At 38.3% G+C, this 11,562-nt stretch overlaps 1 protein-coding gene across 1 annotated transcript; it reads right to left on the bottom strand.

The window, feature by feature from the left end:
- Nucleotides 1-2,800: 2,800 nt before the first annotated feature.
- LOC120426928 (uncharacterized) lies at nucleotides 2,801-3,764 on the bottom strand. Its single transcript, XM_039591736.2, has 2 exons — nucleotides 3,636-3,764; nucleotides 2,801-3,571 (listed from the first exon to the last, which is right to left on the bottom strand). The coding sequence occupies exon 2, from the start codon at nucleotides 3,565-3,567 to the stop codon at nucleotides 2,911-2,913; it is 657 nt and encodes a 218-aa protein (XP_039447670.1). The 5' UTR covers nucleotides 3,568-3,571; nucleotides 3,636-3,764; the 3' UTR covers nucleotides 2,801-2,910.
- Between the last annotated feature and the right edge of the window lie 7,798 nt (nucleotides 3,765-11,562).

Raw genomic sequence — 11,562 nt, 5'->3', positions numbered from 1 at the left:
TAAATTTTGTCATTATCATTTTTATATTGATATTTTCAGAATCAATAATATAAACTGAAAAATGGCACAAGGAAACAAAAATATCGATTGGGACCATCCATAATCCATCCATAATCCATAATCCATGTTTCAAAATGAGTCACGAAATCAGGGAAATATTTTTTTGTAAACTTCATAGTTTAAAGAAATTTGAAGAATAACGAATTGAAAACTAATCAATATTTATTTTTCAATACTTTTAAAATGTTGTTTGTGTTAAAAATTATTTGGAAATATTTTGTTAAAATATTTGAATAAAGATGCACAACAACTCAAAAAGTGTATTTTCTGCAAAGATGATTCGAATCCAATTTTCGTTTCAATAAATTTTATCATGCCTCATTGATTTTGTTTTATATATTATTGCTTCGATGAAAACATTCAAAAAACTTACAACGACTAGTGAAATTTTAATGTGTTTTTTAAGTTAAAAATCTAGTGCTGCAAATTAGATTCATATATGATGAATTTAAGAATGAAAAACATTGATAACTTTCGAAAATGTGTTTATTTGGTAAATTTTTATTTTGCATTTTGTTTTGTTTAAAATTGTATTGTGATTGTTTTTGTCGATTGCATTTGAATACCCTTATATCGGGTGTGGGACATTTCGCCGAATGGACATTTCGCCTAATGGACATTTCGCAGAATTAAAACAACGGTTTGAGAATACTTCTGTGAGTTTTTGCATTCTTTCAAACATGAATCGTTCTTTGTTTTAGCTTTTGGTAATTTTGGTGTTTTTATACTTAATTTTAATCTTTTTTTTTTAATTCGGCGAAATGTCCATTCGGCGAAACGTACCAGATATCCGAATGTTTGTATCGGACTTAGGATAATCAAATCACGAACAAAAAAATATCTTTTTTTTCTTCTTTTTTATTTTCTTGTTTTTAACATCAAATTCGAGTTGTGAAATCCCATTTGAGTCAAAATTGAATAGTTGATTGCCAATTAAATTACAAAATTCTTTTCTTCAATATTTCATTGCCATTATTTTGACCACCATCTTGGGTTTACAATTTCTAATCACTTTAGCGTAAAATCAAACGTTTTTTCAGTAAAATCGCTGTTTCTCACCAATAATTCATTTTAGTTTGAGGTTTATATTGATAATTATGTAAAATTGCCCGGGGAACACGATGGTGATAACAAAGACAAATAAAAATATAAGAAACAAGCCTTACCCGACAAACTTCGTTCTGTCTTTTTTCGTTTGTTGACGATTTTAATTTTTTAGCTTTTTCAGCCTCCTGTGATCAAAATTTGATTTTCCGCAGTTTTTCCCATACAATCGGCAGATTTTCTTGAATCGGTTCCAGAGTGGCCAAAGTTGTCACTTTTTGGCGTAAGAACCTTCCTTGAGCTTATACGAACCCAACGCAACAAAGAGCACTTCGATCCGACGCTCCGTATTGAACTGATTCGCGTTCGAACAAAACCGTCGAAATTTTTTATATATATAGATTGGTCATAACTGAATTTTAATACTTAGAACGTTAAAATCTAATACAAGGGGGCATTTGAGGGTTAAAATTTATTTTTTATCGAATCTTGAACAATTTTCTATAAAATGCAACCTGTAGAAAGTCTTTTGCTCAAATAGTTGCAAAGTTATGAATAAAAGAAAAAAAGTTTTTTTTGCAATTCCGTCGTGAAACTACTTACTTTTCCTGTCATTCTTGAACGACGAAATAGCCTACTTTTCTGAACCAAACATAACAGAATCGAATAGCAACACTTTTCAAAATAAATGCTGAAAAGTTCTACTTTTCAGCACTGAAATGGGTGCTGATTTATTGACGAAATACATGAAAATTTGACTTAAAATTTCACTCAATGGGCGTTTTTCGGAATTGCAAAAAATGTTGTATGGAACTCGTTGCAAAACTTGATTTTTTCAGCACTCGTCGTATTTATCCAACTCGGTGAACCTTGTTGGATAAATGTACGACTCGTGCTGAAAAAATCCTCTTTTTGCAACTTGTGCATAAACTACTATTCGAAAATCGTCAAAAAATAAAGTGGTGCCAAAAATAGAGGGATGGTTCAATCAGCATCAAACTTAGGATTTCTGTTAACTATCGATAGATGAACGTTCCCTCGAAGTTTGGTCCAAATCGGTGAAGTTCGAGTCCAAAAGTCTACCCAGTTGACATGGAATGACCCAAAAATGTAATTTAGGAAAATGATAAGTCGTTTTGCCGATTTTTTTTTTAATTTTCGATGATCGTCTTTTTTTATGAACGATAAGTTGCTGAAAGATCGAGCAAAAAAAGAATGTTCAACACTCTGGTGATACCAGGCTCTAACAGAAGCTGGGGGAGGGGGGCAGTCGTATGAAAAAAAATATTTCGGCATTTTTGAATGACCCGCGGCCAAATCCAGAAAAAAAATCGTCAAAAAGGGGCCCGTGCCACTCTGGTACTGCTAGTGGATAAACATTTGATCGAGCATTTGCTTGCTACCTTTTTATTGATTACCTATTTATTACCCGATTTCATCAGAGAACGCTTATCAGAAGCTTCAACTGAACGTTGAAGTGCTCATACGTCAATATTAGGGGCTCGATGGAGATACAAGCCGTTCCCTTTGAATAATAATTTAAATTTGTAACCATCTGAAGAGAAACAGGGTGATTAAGTTTGAAGGCAATATTCTCACCTGAGCTCAATTGAAATCGTGAGACATGAGGATTGCAAACTTCTTTTTTTCTGCCAGAAACACCATACTTTTTTTTTCTACATTAAAACCAGGATGATCAAATATTTAAAATAATTTATTTTCAAAGCCCCAAATTTTCAAAACTTGCTCCGAACGTTCATTTACATCCAAGAAAATGCCTTCAATTAAAAAATAATCCCAGCCAGTTTATTCAGTTCCTTTAACGGGCAAAGTTTGCACCACCTCCTCTCCGTCAATGGTCTTGACCTCTTCCTCCTGCTGCTCCTCAACCACGGGTTCCTCCTCAACAGCCAACTGCCGGCCTCCTCGTCGCGATGGGCGCTTCCGGTAGTTGAACTTCTCCTCGGATTCTTCGCTGCTGTGGTGGTGGTGCGGCTTGGGCTTCTTGTAGTACAGGTTGTAGTTGACATTGCCCTGCTGCGAGTTGAGCTGTTCCTCGACCTTACCGTCGATCTTCTCGATGTAGTCGGCCATGTCCAGGAAGTTGGACGCAATGCCCTTGACGTACATCTCAACGCGGGCACGCGACTCGGCAATCTTCTTGCGTTTCATCTCCTGCCACTTGTGCTCCTCGTCGGATTCGTCACTTCCGTCTGCTTCCTCGCTTCCGTAAGACCCATCGCCGGGCAGCGGTTGTCCATTGACCGGAACCGAGTCCTTCAGCATTCGCTTGAGCGCCCGCTGGATCTGCTCCTGGGCCTGGATCAGCTTGTTGATGATCATTTCCTGGCGGGCCTTGTCCAGCCGGTTGATGTCCTCTACCGGGCCGTTGTTGGTTTGGGCAACGGCGGTGCCGATCACCAGCAGCATACCACCGAGTGCGAGAAATGTCCTGCCGTTCATTGTTCTACAAGAGAGGAGAGAGCGTGAGTGTCGAGTCAGAAGTCAAGTCATCGGGAGCCTATACTAACCCTTCGTTACAGAGTGATGTCCAGAGCAACAGTAAAACGACGCGATCAAGGTTATGTGCGTTTTATACGGCGTATTCGAGGAACAGGGAGAAAGAATGAAGAGATGTGCCTTTCACCCGAAAAAAAAAGATTTTGTTCTGTAGTGTATCACTCGATAGCAATGTTCTGCTACACGGTTTATACAAAGACATAACTTGAAATGTGAACCAGGACTAATTCAGAGTATTACTTTAAAAACGTTACTTAATCCACCTTTAGGTGGTTGGTGCCTTCCTCTCGAATATAGAGTGATTACAACCCCCTTAAAGTGTCCACATGGTTTATGGGTCGCCCCTAACGTGATCGCAGCACCAAAGAAGGTCCTAATAAAAATAAGAAGTTTTTTAGCGTGTTTTAAACCGTTGTACATAAAAATTGACATAGAGCTTTAGGACCCTATTGTTGATATTATTGTTCACAACGATAAAGTTTATTGCGCTCTGCACACAAATTTCTCATCACTAATTTTATTTAATGTATGATTATTTTTCTCTTTATTACTGAAAAACCGTCTAACGCTATTTTACTCATTTTATTACGTAATACGCGTAACTCAATAGTCACCCAATAATGGGTAAGAATAGGTATGAATCAAAGAAATGATGTTTACAGTGTAAAAAATGCGATCCACAATGTTCCCTCAGGAACGGGCGGAAAGGGAACACAATCCAAACTGTTTTGTTGTCAGGTGTCATTCAACATAATTGGGTACTAAAGCCCTATGTCAATATTTATGTACAACGGTAAAAAACACGATCAAAACCCGCATAATCAAATACCAAAGGTGAAACTGTCGAAATCATAAGAAAATTATTTCTGGTATGGTTACCATTTGTGATATTGTTGATATAATGTCACGACCATATAACAAAATTAAAATGGTACTATTTCCCGAATGGTTACACTTTTCTTGACATATTCGAATGGTTGATTTTTTTTCCTACAATTTAATGAACGGTATCTATTCGTCATACGATTCGGATGGTTCAAAACAGCTATTGTTAGAACATAATAGTACTGGTAGCTGGTATGATAAAAGTTATGATACTCGGTATGATTTAGTCAAAGAAACCTAAGCGGAAAATTTCCTAAATTTCCTAAGTCCTAATAATTGAAACAATTGCACAACAATTAATGGGTACGATATAATTATTCCTCATATGTTTGGTATTATTTGAAACAGTTTTTTTGAGGCAAAAATTAATTTTGGCGAAAATTTTCTTAAGTCCCAATGATTCAAACAATTGTTCAACAATTAATGGAGAAATATAACTTTTCGCCATATGGTAAGGATTTTTCGGAACAGCTATTATTAAAACATAAGGGTACCATAGCCGACGTAGTATTTCCAACTTGAAGTTCAGCGAAAAACTCTTAAGTCCCAATAATCCAAACAATTGAACAACAATTCATGGAACGATATAACTGTTCACCAAACGCTTAGGATTATTTGAAACAGGTATTGTATGATTGAGCCAAATGAACTACAGCAAAAAAATTCTTAAGTCCGAATAATTCAAATAATACTTTAACAATTCATGGAACGATATACCTGAATTATGGCGAAAATTTTCCTAAGTCCCAACAATTCAAACCATTGTTCAACAATTCATGGAACGATATACCTGAATTATGGCGAAAATTTTCCTAAGTCCCAACAATTCAAACCATTGTTCAACATTTCATGGAACGATAAACCTGTTTGCCGTATAGTTTGTATGTAAAGCTAATTGATTTTCGTGATAATTTTTATAAGTCCAAATAAACTAAACAATTGATTGACCATTATCAGAACGATAACTGTTCGCCATGTGATTGGTCTATAATTTATTTGTATAGTTCTACCATACATGTTGAGATATGTTTACGATAAATTTTGAGGCCACATTTCATAATAAAATGCATTTTAAACCGCCAAACGTAATGTAACTGAAATAGCTCAATTAGATAAGGCGGCAGCACCACGGAAGAATCAACAGGAGACATCATCATCAAGCAGTAACAAATCCCGGACATTACAAAAAAAAAACGCTAACCATTAATAATCATATACTTACCATTCCCGTTAAATCCACAGTTCCCAGAACATTTGTAAAGTTTATTTTTTGGCTCCTCCCTTTTCAAATGGTGTCGGTAAGTGTCGGTAAAGCAGTTCACCATTTAAAATCATATTTTATTAATTTGTGGTACGGTTCACATAAAATGAGAATTGAACAGTTTGGGGTAGGGTACGACTATGATCCACGAAAAAAATCCCTTGTAAAAATGTATTGTAACATAACCTAACGACCTATTTAATAAATTGTAGGATTGTTTGGGCAATGGAAAATGTACGGTTGCACCCTATTTGGTGTATTATCAAGATCATTTAGGAAAAATCATTCGACAAATGGTGACTGTATGGTTGTTGACTATGCGGGAAACCATTTCTGATCACTTTTTTTCATTTTAATGCAAAAAAATAATAATGACAAGACAACATTTTTTCGATGGATCAACTATGGTCCCCTTGGAACGAGCTGTCAAGTAGGAACTTTTCTGTCAAGAAGGACCGCGAGGTTAATTTTTCAAAATTGATTTAAAAATCCATTTTAAACTCTTTGTGGTTGTACAAAAAGTCATTGTACTCAGAAAAATAAGCTTTATCGCTGTAAACAATAAGCTTCATTTTAGGACCCAATTATGTTTGTGCGCATGAACGAGGAAAATTTAAGGCTGGCCATTCTAGAAGTCAACGGTGAGCAATACATAGTAAATATTATGAATGATAATTATTATTTAATGAATTTCAGCTCTACCAATATTCAGCGAACTAGTCAAGAACCACCGATGCTGGTCAATTCACCGCCAGGATATACAAAAAAGTGCCGTGAAGGGCGGATGAGTCCGCCAAGCCACAGGAGCGAATGTTTGACATTGCTGAGCCCAGAAGCTGCAGTGAAACGTCAGCGGCGTCTTGTACCCAAACCGGCAACGGCAGCCGGAAAATGGCATCGATCAGCAGAAGATGCTGCTTAAACTTCAGCCTGTCGCCATCCGGAACTACATCCATCGCCGGAACGACATCCGTATGGCTGGATTACCTAAAAGCGCTGCAGGAGGTGGCCTGCGAGGAACCGACGACGGCTATGTTGAAAATGGCCCAGTTGGTGCACTTTTTGTACGAGAATGATAGGAGAAACCGGAAGAGGACATTTGTAATTGTAGGAATGAATGAATAATAAGATGTTGAGAAAAAAATCTTCATTGAAATAAAGTTGAATAATGTAAATTGGAAAAAAAAAACTGTTTTACTGTGTCGCTTATTGGCGTATTACTATCGATAGGGTTATCAGATCTTCGATCTAGAAAGGTCTTTCAATTATCCAACTAACGCTTGTTCGGACGAATGATCCGGACATCATTTTCATCAAAATATCAGAGATCTGGCCTCCAAGAAGTGTATACACAACACTAAAGTGCTCATAACTTTTGATAGGGTTATCAGATCACTGACGTTTTAGGCTCATTTGAGAGGTCTTTCAGTTATCTAACTAATGATGGATCACATGTTGGACCCGGACACTATTTTCATCGTAATATCTGAGATCCGACCATAAAAGTGCATAAATAACACTTAAGTGCTAATAACTTTTGATAGGGTTATCAGATCTTTGATGTTTTAGGCTCATTTGAAAGGCCTTTCAGTTATCTAACTAATGATGGGTCACATGCCAGATCCGGACACCGTTATCATTGAAATATCTGAGATCCGGCCTCCAAAAAGTGCATAAATAACACTTAAGTGCTAATAACTTTTGATATGGTTATCAGATCTTCAATGTTTTAGGCTCATTTTAAAGGTCTTTCAAATACCTTTCTAAAAATATATAGCATGACCAGTTTTCTTACAAAAACCACCCTTTTTACAATCTTCAGAACTTTAACTAAAATCGTTTTTTTAGCATAACTTTTGAAGTACTTAACTAAACTTAATGATATTCAAAAAAGACTCAGGGGACCTGGAAACGGATCTAACGACACAGATCCGGACAAAATCGGTTAAGCCAGTTCCGAGAAAAGTGAGTGAGAAAAAAAATTCTACGTCCTTCCACACGCACAGACATTTGCTCAGAATTTGATTCTGAGTCGATATGTATACGTGAAGGTGGGTCTACGAGGCCTATTTAAGAAGTTCGTTTTTCGAGTGATTTTATAGCCTTTCCTCAGTAAGGTGAGGAAGGCAAAAAGTAAACAAAACTTGAATTGTTCAGGCTACATTAAATTTCGACTAGCTAAAACTAGCACGTTCATGACCACCAACTGATCATAGCCACATGGTTTAACTGATTTCGGTAGATCGGTGGTAGATTTTCTTGAAATAATTTGTTAGCATCGAACTTGTAAAAATCTACCATATCGTCGTTTTCGTGCTTTATTGTCGCAAGTGCATTTTGGGACAAATTGAGTCAAGAACGCCATTTTGTGCAGCTCACAATGCCTCAACTTTTGACCTTCACAGATTCCTAAAATTCGACTTCAATCCTGGGATATTCATTAAAAACCGGAGAAACTCCGTGCATTGTTGTCACTTTTTATATGAAAGAAGTTTCAATCTTGTCGTGCTATCTTGACACACTCTGAAAATTGTTGTATGTGCGACAACTTGCCAAAGGGTTTTCAGGTCAGAACACGTTTGCCACACGTACAAGCCCGACATCCGTATTTTTCTAAATTATAACTCGGGACTCCGGCCACCAAATTCAAGTAAACTTTAACAAAATGGTCAGTCAAACAAAACGTGTTTGTTATTGTATACATAGCGTGCTATGATTTTTGTTCATTTAAGGTCAAACATTAAAATGCGTTTTCTCGGAACATCAAAAAGTGACGTGAGGCAAGATAGCACGACAACGTCGATATCATACACATTTTATTGGTAGAAAAGCATTAACCGTGATTAACTTTTGACAGTTCGACGTTAATTAATTCTTTAAAAAATCTACATCAATTGATGAAAATCTGTTCAACAATTCCAACTTTAATGTTCTAATTGAATTTTGTCAAAAAGAAAGTTTTTTACATTAACAAATTGCAAAAATTGATTACTTATCGTCATCAGGGGCGAATCCGGACTACAGTCTGAATAGGGACAGCACGTTTTCAGCATTTAAAAGCTTCAAATTTGGAAACGAATTTACACATTTTGTTGCTCTGTATCTGGTCTACCCGAAACCATAAAAAAATATCCAAATATTAGGCTGCAACATTGTTCAAACAGCTGTCCATGCATCCTGATTCTCCCCAGATGACGGTATTTGTTTTACGTTGGTGCGTTATCTTAACCCGGGCATGGTCTTCGGGTCTATAGGACCCAGTAGCACTATAAAAGTAATTGTAACTTTTGACCAAAAACACCTAGAGATCTGAAATTTTGTGACTTTGTGTATCTTACTAAGACACACATTCTGGCCAAAAATGAACTTCCGGAGGCCACCGGAAGTGCCCACCAAAAAAAAACTGACACCAATGGTATTCCGGGTCTATAGGACCCAGAAATGTTTTCGGCTGCCAAAATTCGAGATTGTAACCGATTTTGGATGTCTTGGCCGCAAATGAAAGGCTAGGATATCTACTTTCTGAATCCGACCGGCAGAACCGGTTTTGGACACCGTGGCCACCGGGAACCTGCTATAACCGAAAAAAGTCCTTTTTGAGGCCCCTACTTTGAGGACCTGTATCTCCGAAACGATTGCACATAGCAGGTTGCTTCCGGTTGCATTCGACAGATAATAACCTGAATTTTAAGCCCCAGAAAAAATAATTGGTCCTTAGTGGCCACCGGTTCCGGTAACCCGGAACTTCCGGAAAACTTGATTTTTGCAGTTTTTGACATAAAACCGTCACACGGACCAGTCTTTTGAAACGGATTATTTTGCAAACCATTGCAGAAGGATACTACATACTACCCCTGACTGTTTGGTATCGGTTCTGGCCAACTGTGTCCAATCCGGAACCGGTTCCAGGGTACCACTAAAACGGTTCCAATAATTGTCACGCTAGAAACCCGTCATGTTGCATATCAAACTTCATGAAATTGCATGTTATGACCATCTGAGGTCATGCCGATGTCCTCTGACCCATCCTGGTCACTCCGGAACCGGTTACCGGTGGCCACTGGGGGACACTATCGGAATATGCAATGAACCCTATCATCCGACGTATCAAACTTCATGAAATTGAAAGTTATGACCATCTGAGGTCATGCCGATGTCCCCTGACCCAACCTGGTCACTCCGGAACCGGTTACCGGTGGCCACTGGGGGACACTATCGGAATATGCAATGAAACCTATCATACGACGTATCAAACTTCATGAAATTGAAAGTTATGACTATCTGAGGTCATGCCGATGTCTCCTGACCCAACCTGGTCACTCCGGAACCGGTTACCGGTGGCCACTGGGGGACACTATCGGAATATGCAATGAATCCTATCATCCGACGTATCAAACTTCATGAAATTGAAAGTTATGATCATCTGAGATCATGCCGATGTCCTCTGACCCATCCTGGTCACTCCGGAACCGGTTACCGGTGGCCACTGGGGGACACTATCGGAATATGCAATGAATCCTATCATCCGACGTATCAAACTTCATAAAATTGAAAGTTATGACCATCTGAGGTCATGCCGATGTCCTCTGACCCATCCTGGTCACTCCGGAACCGGTTACCGGTGGCCACTGGGGGACACTATCGGAATATGCAATGAATCCTATCATCCGACGTATCAAACTTCATAAAATTGAAAGTTATGACCATCTGAGGTCATGCCGATGTCCTCTGACCCATCCTGGTCACTCCGGAACCGGTTACTGGTGGCCACTGAGGGACACTATCGGAATATGCAATGAACCCTATCATCCGACGTATCAAACTTCATGAAATTGCAAGTTATGACCATCTGAGGTCATGCCGATGTCTTATAACCTAACCTGATCACTCCGGAACCGGTCACCGGTGGCCACTGGGGGACACTATCGGAATATGCAATGAACCCTATCATCCGACGTATCAAACTTCATGAAATTGAACATTCTTACCATCTGAGGTCATGCTAACGTCCTTTGAACTTATCTGGTCACTCCAGAATCGGTTACCGGTGGCCACTTGGTGACACTCTCTGAGTATGTAATAAACCCTATCATCCAACGTATCAAACTTCATGAAATTGAAAGTTATGACCATCTGAGGTCATGCTAACGTTCTTTGAACTTATCTGGTCACTTCGGAGTCGGTTTCCGATGGCCACTTGGGGACATTTGTGGAATATGTTAGGAACCCTATCATCAGAAATATCAAACTTCATAGAATTGAAAATTATTACTATCCATGGTTATGCCGTCTTCAACTAACCTTACCTGATCAATTTGGAACCGGTTACCTATGGCCACTGAGGGCCACTCCGGGACCGGTTACCAGTGGGTTTTTGGGGAACATTATCGTAATATGCAATGACGGCATATCGAACAACATGAAATTAAACAATATTACATCTAAGGTAATTACGCTAACATCCCCTAACTCTATCTGGCTTTTGGAATCGGTTACCGGTGGCCACTGGTGTACACTTGTGGAATATGCGGAATAGAAACTCTATCGTCCGACATATCAAACTTCATGCGGCCGTCTTTCTCTCAAACCGAGTGTTGCCGAGATTTGGGTGCAGAAACTCTTTCATCTAACCTTTGATTTTGATATTTTAGATATTATAGACACGCAAAAATCGGTTTTTTCTCGGATAGCTAAATTGCACTATTGGCGAAAATCCTCTAAATGCAAATCCAAACATGTTTGGAACTTGCTACTCGGCATAACAGAGTGATGTTGTTTTGGGTACCAGGGCA

Source organism: Culex pipiens, chromosome 3 (assembly GCF_016801865.2).
Source record: "Culex pipiens pallens isolate TS chromosome 3, TS_CPP_V2, whole genome shotgun sequence".
In the NCBI taxonomy this organism is placed as follows: Eukaryota; Metazoa; Arthropoda; class Insecta; order Diptera; family Culicidae; genus Culex; species Culex pipiens.
The sequence above is the reverse complement of the archived record's forward strand: the minus strand, read 5'-3'. Positions and strand labels throughout refer to the sequence as shown.